The sequence below is a fragment of the Pseudorasbora parva genome, chromosome 16, assembly GCF_024679245.1.
Source record: "Pseudorasbora parva isolate DD20220531a chromosome 16, ASM2467924v1, whole genome shotgun sequence".
In the NCBI taxonomy this organism is placed as follows: domain Eukaryota; kingdom Metazoa; phylum Chordata; class Actinopteri; order Cypriniformes; family Gobionidae; genus Pseudorasbora; species Pseudorasbora parva.
The window spans coordinates 9,943,250-9,956,586 of NC_090187.1; the positions used below are offsets into that span (position 1 = coordinate 9,943,250).

Below are 13,337 nucleotides of genomic sequence, written 5' to 3' on the forward strand. Positions count from 1 at the left end.
ATGTTTCCAGCTATTTGTAAATCGTGAGAAAATTCATTTAAGTTATTGGTAACGTAAAAAAAAAAGTAAATCTACATTTGCAAAAAAAAACAAAAAAAAAACATTAGGTTGAAAACAATCCAGAATATTTCCTTAAGTGTGAGTGTTGTATGTGTACCTGTGTTGGGGTTGGCCAGAGGGTTAGGTTTCCTCTGAATGGCACGGGCAGTGCCAGTGTCTTCATTTATCTGCTGCATAGAGTTGAAGTCGATGGTGTAGACACGACCGAGTGTTGACAGACTTATCTCATCTTCTCCATTCTGGTGTGCAGTCTGAAAAAAAAAAAGGTTAGGAATAAAATCACAAGGATTCTAATTCATTAACTGGTCTTCTGTAACCCATACTAACTACATCTGCACTGAATGTAGTCAGCTGAACATACTTCAATGATACGACTGTCAATGCGATTGTACGGGTGCCACAGGCCTCTGTCATCTCTCCACTGCCAGATGGCACCCTCTGTAGTCTGGGCACTGCCTTTCTTCAGCATGGCATCAACCGCAAAGATGCCCTCTCTGGGCAGACATGGCATCAGCTCACTATAGCAGAGAGATAAAACAGAATGATCAAACGCACTCATTATGGTTTCCTCTGCTGAATCTGAGTTTACTCAGAAAATGTTAATCAGATATCACTGACCCAACCACACAGATTGAGGAGAGGTTTATGAAAACAGGACATACCAAATAAGTGAAGTGAGTTCATAAAGCTCCTGGGGGCTTCTGGGAACAAGGTCAATCTGTTCTTGACAGCTCCCATTAGATGCTCCACAGAGTAAGAATCGCAGGGTCTCTGCTATATCTATAAACAAACAAAACACAGAGTCACACAATGTACATTTACATGTTTTTGTAAAACAGGCCACATGCCATCCATCCAGTGTCGAACTTGATGAATATGTGCAAAAACTGGTCTGAAGTACCACATTCTTTCCTGTGTTGGTGTTCTTGTCTTTTTGGAAACAGGCAGCAGGGCGGGATATGTGTGTGTGAGTGACTTACTCTGTTTCATGAGCTGCACAGCCAGGCATGGGCAATTGGAGCACATGAGAGAGAACATGCGCACTACCATGATGAACATGCCGGAGCTGAGCACGGGTGGAGTAAGAACCAGCAGCTGCTGGATGTTCGTCAGCAGGTCCCGTGAGGCCACCTGCTGTAACAGGTTCTGTGACACAGTGACAAAGGGAATCGGTTAATCAGGTCATACTGAATGCACAAATGTTTCGCATTTTGAGTGTCAATTCAGACAAGTTCTTAGGTTTGCTGTGCTTGTGCGAATGTAATGATTTCTCACCTCCTCATGCTGAAAGTTGTCCACCAGCCTGGCAAAACAGAGACAAGTGCTTTCGACAGATTTTTTATCCTGTAAAACAAGTAATCATAAAAATATTGATTCATCTGAGTTAGACGGTGCCGATATCATTGTCTGCCAACGTGTCGTCAGCAAGGTGTGAATCACACCAGTAACACTATGGCAAACATAACGCTTGCGTCCTTGTGAGTGTTTATGTTTGTGTTACCGATCCAGACATGACGTCTGTTCATCTGCTGTAAATGTGAATGAGGTGTCTGCTGTGTCTTTCAACTCATCACCTGGTGTGTGAGTCTCTGAGTGAGCAGGGGCAGAGAGTCAGCGACAAAGTGAAACTCGTCTGGCGTGATGCTCTGGCAGCAGTTGGCGGCGATGGCTAACGCGTTCCTCTGAGCATTGATGCTGAAGAACTCCAAGTAAAGCAAACAGTCAGCTAAACCACCCTGAAATTAAAAAAAAAAAGCATAGCCTCATTGGTATGTCATTTCCTATAATAAACAACAGATTTAAAATTTAAATATTTTATAAAACCGACAATATGCACTGCTGTGCATACTTAAAATAGCTTACATAAAGCAGTGTTGGGCAAGCTACTTGGAAAATGTAGTGAGCTAAGCTAACAGTTACTCTACATTAAATTAAGCTTCACTACACTGAAGCTACCCCCCTGGGAAATGTAGCAAGCTAAGCTACAGCAACTTGAAAAAAGTAGTTTACTACATCTAAGCTACTTTTTGTTTATTTAATTTTATATTGAACCCACTTCGTTCCAATCAATGCTATTTCAGTGATCAATAAAAGTCAAGCATATAGACACACATTTTTTAAAGTTATTCAAAAGCTGTCCGAAATCAATTCGGCAACAAAAACATGTGATCCATAATATTAACAAAACCAGGGGCTTATTGCACAAAACTAGGATAAGGGATTGTTTTTGTGCAAAATTTAGTACACAGCTGTCATGTAAACATACCCTGAAGGCAAACTCATACCAAGAACGATAACGATAATGAAAGATAACTGTATATTAGCGGATAAATTGAGCCAGGATCACCAAAATATCCCGGCTTAAACCCTTATCCTAGTTTTGTGCAATAGGCCCCTGGTGTCGAGTGTGTGTATGTTCATCTGTATGTGTATGATATGCATACACAACTGTGTGTTTGTATTTATGCTCAATTTAGACTAGGGCACTTTTGCAGGACAAACTGTAAGTTAATTTACAACTCAATTCGTACAAAAAAAGTCCAGTCCAGAAAGTACAGTAGCAAAATAATTAAGACCTGCTCCAAACAGTACCAACATGGCAAAAAACAAAACATGTAGCCTGTGTGTGTGTGTGTGTGTGTGTGTGTGTGTGTGTGTGTGTGTGTGTGTGTGTGTTCATTCATTCATTCATTCATTCATTCATTCATATCCAGAGGTGGCCAGGCTGGACACCGATACTTTTAACTAGAGGTGTTTATTCAAGAGACACAATGGATTTTAAATCGTTGCCGTTTCTATTTTGTCACCGCGCGGACGATGCGTGTGCAACAGTGAATTAAGCGCTAGGGAAAAAAACGTCAACTAGATAGTGTGAATGTGCACGCGCCTATCCTGTCTTTACGCGCTCACTGCCAAATGAGTAGTTTGAAAGGCTCTCGCGTGCATCTGTGCGTGTCTTTGAAAGGCTCGCTCGCGCATATGTGCGCGTCTGCGCGAGGCAGAAAGGAACGTAGAAAGTGAAGTATATCCGCGTTCTTATCAGTTGTGTTTCCAATTTGAGCTTGATCCTCAGAAATGATTGGGAAAATTTAACGTTAGCTTGTGTGGACGCTCCCGCACTACTTGATCAACAGAAGAGCTTCGCTACTGAAAAGCTATTTCATTGAGAAAACAGCGACGCTACCACCACGCTAGTGAAAAATGTAGTTAAGCTAGTAGCGTCACTACTTGTAGCGACGCTACTGCCCAACACTGACATAAAGGCTAATTCATTAGATCAACTTGTACTTCAGTGCATAAGCTGGTTTCTGTGACAAAGCTGAGACACATGTCTGTGACAATGTGTGAGCCCTGCAGACAGATCACTTTCACCTTTACAAAATGTTGTGTTTGAACGTGTTTTAAGGCTTGACAGACTTATCGGAAACATTGGACATGTACCAATATATTATACTAATGCACTGATATATTGTGGCACACTAACACTCACACAGAGAGTAGCTTGCACATGTGAAAATCACATGCACAGATAAATATTCAGGAGTGAGATTTATCACTAAAGCAGCTTAGAAATTCAAGTTATAGCATAGACTTTTTTACTTTTGAAGTAACTACAACTCACAGAGCTGTTATGTCGGAAAAATAGCACTGTTAGCAGCGCTTAAGTTAGTTTCCTTCAATTATTTTAAAATTACACCAGATAAGAAATTAACTCTTTCATTAGAAAATAAAAAATATCCCACCTTTAATAATTATATTTAAGCATAAGCATATTTACAGTACAAACTTACATCCTAGAAACCAGTGAATGAGGGCAACAAAAAAAGCAAGAAACTGTATAAACGATAATTAATCGTAATCGAGGTAAAATGTTCAATAAATAACCTAAAATTTCGATTTTAGGTCATATCGTCCAGCCCTAGTCAAGATCCATGTTTGGTTTTATTACAGTTTATCACTAAAAAGGTTTATTCGCAGATTTAGTCGCCGCAAGCGGCATGTGACAAGACAGAACACACACTTTCATTTGAACCGAATCTCCTTTGGAACTCCAGCTTACATTTGTTGTAGTTTTCCAATCATAAGTGCTTCTTCCACAGTGTAGAGAGAGCGTGTGCAAATGTTTGCCAGATTGCAAATATTAAGTAAAAAATGGGAAGAAAATGCAGCCTTTTAAGAGAAAAACTCTGATTGGTGGATTTAAAATCTCAACATCTGGGAACCCCAAGCAAAAAAGCACAGAGACTAGTTAAAAACAGTCTGTAAATGTAACTTCTTTTTTTTCCAATAAAAACAGAGATACTTTGGTAAGGTTTTTATTTTTACTCATTTTTACTCTTCAAAAATATTTCATGTTGATATAGTCAGAATTGTTTAAATGATGTGATCTTTTTGGTTTAGTCATGGAGATTTTAACGAAATTAACACTAGGTTGAAACAGCATTATAGCAAAAAGAAATCACCAGTACTCACAGCCTGTAAGATAGCTTTGCTGTGCCTCCGTGACAACATCTCCAGGGCGGTCAAGGCTTGCTCTGCCACATCAATAAACTGTATTACCTGAAGCTGTAGACACAAGGGAAAAATTAATTTGAGACAACAAACACAAAAGATGCCACTTCTAAATATAACACTTACATGATTGTCTAACTTATTTACATGTTAAATGTCACTCCAATAAAGTCGGTAAACACCAAATAGGTGTTGCTCTGCAAATATAATTAAATATAATATGTAAATGTTCTCATAGTTGTGATGCCAAACATGTTTTTGAGGGGGCAAAACAATGTTCCATATTTCTAAATGTATACTTTATTTCAATTAAGTAAAGAAAAACATTTCCTTTATATAGCCCCTTTAATTATGTTATCCACCTGTGCAGCCAAGTTAAAAACACAGAGGTGCCATTTACCTTTTCCAGGAAGACTGGAATGGCGTCTACCACCACAGCCGAGGAGCGCGGCAGAGCCTCCATCATGTAGGTGAGGGCGCGAGATGCATGATTCATCTGTAGAAATGTCACACACAGTTAAGTTACTAGGTTATTCTCCAATTTTAAGTGTCAAAACTGAATGACTGACTACATGGATGAAATGATTGCCAGGTGATGGAGTCACTGCAGTTGGCCTTGATAGGCTTACACAATGTTCTGTGTCTGCGTAAACACATGCACCCACTCACAGAAGTTCCTAATACTCACAATATCAAAATTATGCTCCATCTGTAATAGTGTGATCTGAAAAGAGAAGACGAGAGGAGAACAGGACATGTGGGTAAGAAAGGCAAGAGTGGACGCTTGACTCCTGACATAGACAGACGGTTATTTATCTTTCTCAGATTATAAATAACAGAAAGCACAAATTGAAGGCCTTTTAAGACCTTTTCTAAGACCTACACAAATAAAATGAATACAATATGTGAAGGGTAGGGTAATGTCTATGGTAACATCCTAAAGTAAATAACAGTAAAACATCCATTTATTACAGTTTAAATCATATAGGTTTTGACTAAAAGGGGATCTTGATTACACCAAAATATAAAGAAAGCCATTCACACAGAGTGTTGCATATTTTGTGCATTTTCTAGACAGAAAACTTTGCTGCACTCGCTTCTCATACAAGAGGCGCTGCATGTTTAGAAAAACATGTAAAGAGGTTCAACGTTTAGAAAATAGATTTGATCCTGGTATCGTACTGAAGTCAAAACTGTGGTATCGAGCCAACCTAGTGTGGACCAGGCTTTAAGCCGAAGCCCAGGTGAATTTCCCAATGCAGGTATAGCATACTCACCAGGGCAGGTACGACGCTCTTGACAGGGAATCCTCCCAGCGTCTCCTCATTACCCATCACTAGCAGCTGGCACATCTCTATAGCAGCCTGGAGTTGCTGGGATTCATCACCTGTAGCCTGCAGCCCCTGCAGCAGCTGCTGTGCCTTTGAGCCTGCAAGCACAGAGGGAGACAGAGGACGGACACCATAAACAGATGAATACTTAAATCCAACATGAATGTCACAAACATCAGTCAAGGTCACTCACTGGCTCCACTCCCAATGGTCCTATGAAACAGCTGAGACATACGGGGGCCAAAGGGGCCAAACAAGTGAGGAGGAAGGCCTCTGGCCTCCAGCAGCGCTGTAGAGAGAGTAGAGTAAAATTATCAAACAGGAAACCTCACACACAAGTAGATGTCTGTGTTTTATTATGCTTTGATCAGTGTCAAGATATTTACAAACTATTTTTAGAAGGAACATTTTGGAAAAAATCTAATGTTTTAAATACTCCAATCACATTCAATAGTCTAATTCACATAATGTTGAGAAGCTTGCAAAACATAACACTAATATGAAAGAACACAGAGTAACAATTTGACTCATCACTGAACAATTATGCCTAAAACAGTATTTTTAGAAAATGAATAGGTAGAGCACACATGCCTTGCAGCCTTCCCATTTCAGAGTCATCTGATTCACTCTCTCCAGAGGTGGTCATGCCAACAGCTCCAGCTACTGAGCTAGACGCTTCACAGCAGAGAGAGAATGAGTATAAGAGACTGAGATGTAGAATAAAGCACACGGTTTCATGCCTGTTTTAAGGTGCTGTCAGTGTGTTCTGAACATACACAGCACAGTATCACATAAAATATGTAATAAAATTTTAGGGGACTGCTGCTCTTACCTGACGCCCCTTGGGGCGTTTCCTCTGTGCGCGCGGCCGATGAATTGGCCCCATCCTGGTTGTTGTCAGAGTCGGCCATTTTCTCCTGTCGGCGAGCTTCGGCTGTCCCGCGCTTGCCCAGGCCTGAGCCTCGCCGACTAGAATAACAACAACAATTTTGCATATTAATACAAACTACTGGCACACTAAAACGATGCCAACCAATCAAAAAAGGTTGAAATACACTACATGAAAAACATTGACATTTTGAGGTGTCAGGTGTGTGTTCAGAGCAGGGTCATCCTTAGGACAGTACAACCGATGTGCTTGCGGCAGGCCCCATGCCAAACAGACCGATGAATATATTTATCACGACGCACATACTGTAGTAAACACGGACGTTCAAATGATTGCGTGACGCGCGAAAACGCACAACCATATCCCCCTCCGCCAGAAAGAAATTGCAACGGACCGGCAGGGTGTCCCACTTCCACAGACTCACACTGGACACCGACCCATGCTTGGGGTGGCACAGGTTCAGAATATTTCATATCATCTTAGAACATGCCTTTTTAAATTAAAAATCAAGGACCAGAACTATCGATTTTATAGCTTTTGTTTGACATTGTCTGTGGGATCCCAAGCATTCATAAAAAAAGTTATTCTGCAAGACAATCTACAACGTCGCACCCTAATACTCATGAGGATGAACTGGAAGTTCCAGTAATGTAAGTAACTGAACAGGAACACCCATTTGCAGTTTCCACAAAATACTGCTGAGGGGATAGTGGGGGCTGATTAATGGTCTAGTACCGTAAAATGTTATGGTATTGGTACCGACTACTGGAATTTTGGTACCGTGACATCGCTAATGCACAATATTGTTATCATGGGCACTTCAAAACTTTTTAATGTGCTGATTTGTAAAACTAAAAGTTTTAAGGTGTAGGCCATTTTTATTTTAAAAAGATATTAGCACAAGGGGTGTAACGATATATCGCGATATAAAAATATGATATGTATCGTTGATGGAAACAAAATGATTTGCGATATAGAGTTGTTTTATCCAAGGCTCAACTTGCTGTAGTAGGCCTATTTATAATGTATAATTCACCAAAACACAATTAACAAATGTAGGCTACCACAAATGTAAACTCTGTCATTATGTACTCACCATCATGTCGTTTTTTTATTTATTTAACTTCCAAACACAAATGAAGATATTTTTTATGAAACCTGAGGGATTTATGTCCCTTCATTTTTAAAGTCCATTCCTCTAAAACTTAAAAGATGCAAAGAATGTCATAAAGGCATGTAAAAATAACTAATCAAGTGTCTAATCAAAATCTTCTTTAGTCTTCAAGTCTTCTTAAGAGACACAATGGCTTTATGTGATGAATATATTTATCACGACGCACATACTGTAGTAAACACGGACGTTCAAATGATTGCGTGACGTGCGAAAACAACATGAGAGAGAGGAAATGCAGAATTAAAATTCTTGGATGAACTACTAAACGTTTACAGTTGGATAGTGGTCCTTCTGACGAGCTCTCTTGTGATTAGAGCTGTGACGGATTGCATTGATCATCTGAAGTGCGCGCTGCCGGAACGGCGCTCCTCAAAGTCTAAGTGCAAAAACCATTTAAAGCGACACTTCTTAGTGAAAGCGCAAACATCATTTAAATTACCAGATCATAGGGGTGTGCCAAAAAAAAAAAAATTCGATTCACAGAAGAATCCTGATTCTCATTTGCAATGATTCAGAATCGATCTGAAATGTCCAAGAATCGATTTAATAAATTAATAAAATCAGCTGGCTGTTCCGTTTCCATTTTGTAACTAGCCAAATTGTAACGCGACGTAGAGTCCTGCAACGGCATAAAAGTGGCAAATTGTGACATTTATAAAAATCATGGGTGGGGATGTGGGCGGATAATTAATTCTGTGCGGGCGGGTAGTAGCGCGGAGGAAAAATATGTGCAATATTTCTGTGGCGAGATGGGCGAGCGAGCGAGACCGGGGCGTGATTGTGAATGAGCGTCACCGGCGAGCCACACGGAGTCCTCTGAGGGAGCTCGGAGGCATATAAGGACGAGAGATCACCAGACCTGGATTTGACATCGAGTTGTGTTTACGTTTTATTATGTGTGTGCATGTGGCAGTTGTCCGTGGCTGCCCACGTTACTTTCGTTTTGTTTGGTTAAAGTCTTTTAAATGTTCGCTGGTTCCCGCCTCCTTCTTCCCCCTCGAACATACTGTATTACAATGTCTATGTCCAAATTACCAAAACACATACACGCAACAACGATATGCCATTTGAACCATTACGTCACCAACACTGCGACAGTGCAACTTTTGTTGATGGCTCTCGTAGCCCAGTTGGAGCGAGCGTTGTAGGAGTAGCAATTGATGAAGTAAAAAGTAAAGTTGGTGAGTGGAGTATATGAAATTGTTGACAACGAGTCTTTAAAGGCAGAGCCTCTTTCATTAGCCCATTCATGACGCTGTTGATGTTGAGAGGTGCAAGATAAAAAAAATAAAGCATTTTAATTTGAATGATTTTAGCGTGTGATTTATCGCGGACACGGGTCGGGTTTAATTTTGATATTTTCAAAATCGAATCTTTTTGAATCGAAAATCGATTATGAATCGTGGCCTCAATAATTGGAATCGGATTGAATTGTGAGATGGTAAAAGATTCCCACCCCTACCAGATCACATTTAGTTTTAGTAGTATGATTATTCAAAGCATTTCAGATGGTTCATTCTTACATACTGCATTAATAGCAGGAGAGGCAGGGCATCGCAGGCATGGGGAGAGATGCTGCCTGCATTGAATAAGGCTCCATTATTTAACATTAGTTAATTCATTACTCAACATAAACTGACAATAGGGCTGCACGATTATGACAATCATAATTGTCGATTATTCCCTTGAAATTGTAATTGTGATTATTAAATATGATTATCACAATTTATATTGAATGATGTTTTGAATAGCTTTATAGTAGGGGTGTAACGGTACACTTGTCGTGATTCTATTAATGCACTATACATATAAGAATAAACCATCTAAAATGCTTTTAATAATCATACTACTAAAACCAAATGTGATCTGGTGATTTAAATGGTGTTTGCGCTTTCACTATAAGAGGTGTCACTGCCACTTTAAATTATGTTTGCTCTTTGACTTTGAGGTCATTCCAGCAGCGCTCGCTTTAGATGATCAATGCAATCCGTCGCAGTTCTAATCGCAAGAAAATGATCCAAATGACTATTCCTAAATTGTAAATAAAAAACTAAAAAAATTAATTCCGCAAGTACTCACTCGTTGTTTTCTCGTGTCTCGCAATCATTAAAATGTCTGTGTTTACTACATGCGAGTCACGTTAAATCTGGTCATCAGATAAAAGCAACCCATTCTGTCTAACAGGGAAGGCCACCAGTAAATATAACATTTTTTATAATGAGTTAATTTAAAGATTGTTTTAAGTTCACTTAAATTAAAAGTTTTTTTAAAGCCTAAAAAAAGTTGAAATTTGGTAGCTTTCATTTATACTGTAGAGACTGGCCTTCATTCATAAAAAGATGCCATTACAACACTTAAAATATGCTGTCTTTAAATTATTTCTACATTAATTTGGAGAGAAACTGAAATTATTACAATATCAAAATATTAAAAACTCCAAAAATATTAAAGTTTGGTTTATTACTTTTCTAATCTAAAGAGAAATAGCATTTCTTATTTTTATGAATAGCATATCCATATTTTCAAATGGGGGATTTTTTTATTTATTTCTTATTAGCATGTTCTAGATCAGTAGACTGTTCTGGATTGAAACGGCTGGTGGGGTTCAGTACCTGGTGCTGGCGCAAGAGCCCGTGGTCTTCTGACGTGTGCTCCTCCGACAGCTGGGGAGCTCTGCTGGGGGAGACTCACTACGCTTCTTAGTGGACTTCCTCAAACCTAGACAGAAACATACACCATTACACTCATAATAATCAGAACGAAGAAGAAAGAGACAGGCAGTTAAACGACGGCAAGCCATAAATTCAAACATCCCACCTCTCGTGCATATTGATAGCGGCTCCCTGAAACCCGCAAATGACTAACTTCCATCTGGTATTCTGATTTTGTTAAAACCCTCTCTCTTATTGTGACACTAGTCTAGATAACTTTCGGCACACAAATAATACTGAAAGAAGAAACCTGTTCTGTTATGCAGCAAACTGAGAGAAGATCATAGGAGAACATGGTTTAAAAATCACACAGAGAACAGTACTCTCGACTGCGCATGTGCTGAAGCTGTTTGGAATAAATGTAAAAAAAAAACAAAAAACATATTTGATTTCTTGATTTTAATCTATTCTTATTTTGATGATTCAATAATATCCATTCTAAAATCCCAAATCTTTGTCTGTGCTGTTTTGATTGATGAATGAACAGAACATTGTAGCATGCCACCCATCCAATAAATCACAATAAGCTTTGTGCTTTGGAAGGACCTCAATAAACCAGCTTGCTTGTAAACAATGTCACATGTTACATTTACCTGTGAAAAGCCAGTAAGTGATCATGAAAAATAAGAAGCTAGAAAAATTATTAGTAACAATTTCTTTTTGACTGAAGAAATAAATACATGAATTACATCTTGGATTAGATGGGGGTAAAATATCAGGAAATTTTCATTTTAAATTGAACTAATACTTTAATGTAAATCAAACAATAAGAGAAAAAGAGGAAATCACTCGCTGATCTTTAGTGGCTTTAATAAGGATTAATCTGTATTTATTTTATACGGAGAAGACTATACTGTGACTAGTTTTGTTCTGATTTTTTATTTATTTATTTATTTATTTCACAAGTCAGCTGTAAGCTTTTCCTAATAACCAAACGAAAGCTGTTATGGCTTAAGTTGTGTATCTAAATGAGAGGATATGGAATATGTTGCACAACAATAAATAAATTATGCCTTTTTCCTTTTAATACTTGTATTGCTTTTATTGTTAGGAATAGCTAAATAAATAATACCACATGACTAAACGGCCTAAAATAAAACCTGTGATCGGTATCACCAAATACAGCTCCCAACGATCTGGCCCAGCAATCCTTATCGGAGCACCCTTAAATATTACTATGGTATTTCACAAATATAATAGCAAAGATTGTGTAAATTCTTTTTTCTCCATGGTTTTAATTTTAGAATAACATATTCAATCATTAAAATGATTTTGTTTTTTTAAGAAACCAAAACAATTTAACATTTGAGGCTTAATGCTATAGAAAAGCAATAAATGTTTTTCAGGAAGTGTTTTCAGCTTGTTTATTTTGATAGAATGTGGCATGTCGCCGCTTCATCTTTCTTGGGATTTCATGGGAATAATCGACAATTATGATTTCTTGTCATAATCGTGCAGCCCTCATAAAATTGTAACCATTACCTAAAACCATTACCTAAAAAGCATTTTAAAAGAAAAAAATCTTTGATTTAGATATATCTTTTTAAAAATCTTTTAAAAGAAAAAAGATCGAGTTAGATATACATATATACAGCAATCAGAAGAAAACAGAAATTACGAGCTCAACCAATTTTTTTTTTTTTTAAATAACCGATACCAATTATTTGCACATTTGTGCTCATTTATTGGGACATGACTTGACGGAGTATGTGACTGAGTAGTACATGATAGTACTATGAAGCGACGAGAATAGTTTTTGGAAAATAAAACTAAACTTATATAGCAACGGGCCAATTTCAAAACAAAACTTTGAACCGTTATGAATCAACATATTTGTAGAGCCACTGTAGTGAGATGACATCTTTAGTGCCTTTATGGGTCTTGAGAGGGGAAATTACATGTGTCAATGAAGGCCTTTCTGAGCCATCAGATTTCAACAAAAAATATCTTCATTTGTGTTCTGAAGATGAACAAAGGTCTTACAGGTGTCAATCGACATGAGGGTGAGTAATTAATAACAGAATTTTAATTTTTGGGTGAACTAACCCTTTAAATGGTCTTGCATAAAATTCTCAAAATGCTCACAAGATGACTACAATATCTGAAAAAAAGCCTAAATATTGGGGAAAATAACAAACCGATTAATCGGTTGACAAAAAAATGTCAAGAGACAAATATGACAGAAGACAAAATATCTGAAAACAATACAAATAACAGGATCGAAAGGCACTTCTCATCAATTAGCTCTGACCTTTTAGCCTGGCTCCACCCTCCTATGTACTTCTGCTCAATTTTAATTTTCCTTTAGTACTACGTCTGGGACTGCGGTGTATTCTTAGGTGTTCTCCGAACAAATTTTTACCGGTCCAATCAGCGAACATAGGGAGTGGATGAGAACGATGACGTTAATGTTGAGCACTAGTTTGAGTTGAAGTTCAGTAATGGCGGCAGAGAAAGATGTGATAGAAACCATTCATTCCGTTGTGACAACGCTGCCGAATATCCAGAAGTTAAAGCCGGTGCAAGAACAATCTTTGCTGGGGTTTGTTGGTGGCAATTCAGGAGAAGTTTGATTTTCCAGCTCGCTCCGTTAGTGGTGAAGGAGGTGCTGAAGCTCTATTCGGATGGTAATTGTTTCTTGTGGGGTCAGAAGGTATTGC

General features: G+C 38.4%; 1 protein-coding gene across 8 annotated transcripts in view; it reads right to left on the minus strand.

The window, feature by feature from the left end:
* The window catches only part of trip12 (thyroid hormone receptor interactor 12), a 71,156-nt gene that overhangs the window by 24,187 nt on the left and 33,632 nt on the right, over positions 1 to 13,337 (minus strand). For all 8 annotated transcript variants that reach the window (XM_067419470.1, XM_067419475.1, XM_067419474.1 and 5 more), the window contains 14 exons: positions 10,579 to 10,684; positions 6,736 to 6,872; positions 6,495 to 6,578; positions 6,097 to 6,192; positions 5,850 to 6,001; positions 5,261 to 5,296; positions 4,973 to 5,068; positions 4,534 to 4,626; positions 1,635 to 1,796; positions 1,336 to 1,404; positions 1,041 to 1,206; positions 723 to 840; positions 422 to 578; positions 158 to 311 (listed from right to left, as the gene is read on the minus strand). In XM_067419470.1, coding sequence (XP_067275571.1) covers positions 158 to 311; positions 422 to 578; positions 723 to 840; positions 1,041 to 1,206; positions 1,336 to 1,404; positions 1,635 to 1,796; positions 4,534 to 4,626; positions 4,973 to 5,068; positions 5,261 to 5,296; positions 5,850 to 6,001; positions 6,097 to 6,192; positions 6,495 to 6,578; positions 6,736 to 6,872; positions 10,579 to 10,684 — 1,626 coding nt within the window. The remainder of the gene's footprint in view (positions 1 to 157; positions 312 to 421; positions 579 to 722; positions 841 to 1,040; positions 1,207 to 1,335; positions 1,405 to 1,634; positions 1,797 to 4,533; positions 4,627 to 4,972; positions 5,069 to 5,260; positions 5,297 to 5,849; positions 6,002 to 6,096; positions 6,193 to 6,494; positions 6,579 to 6,735; positions 6,873 to 10,578; positions 10,685 to 13,337) is intronic.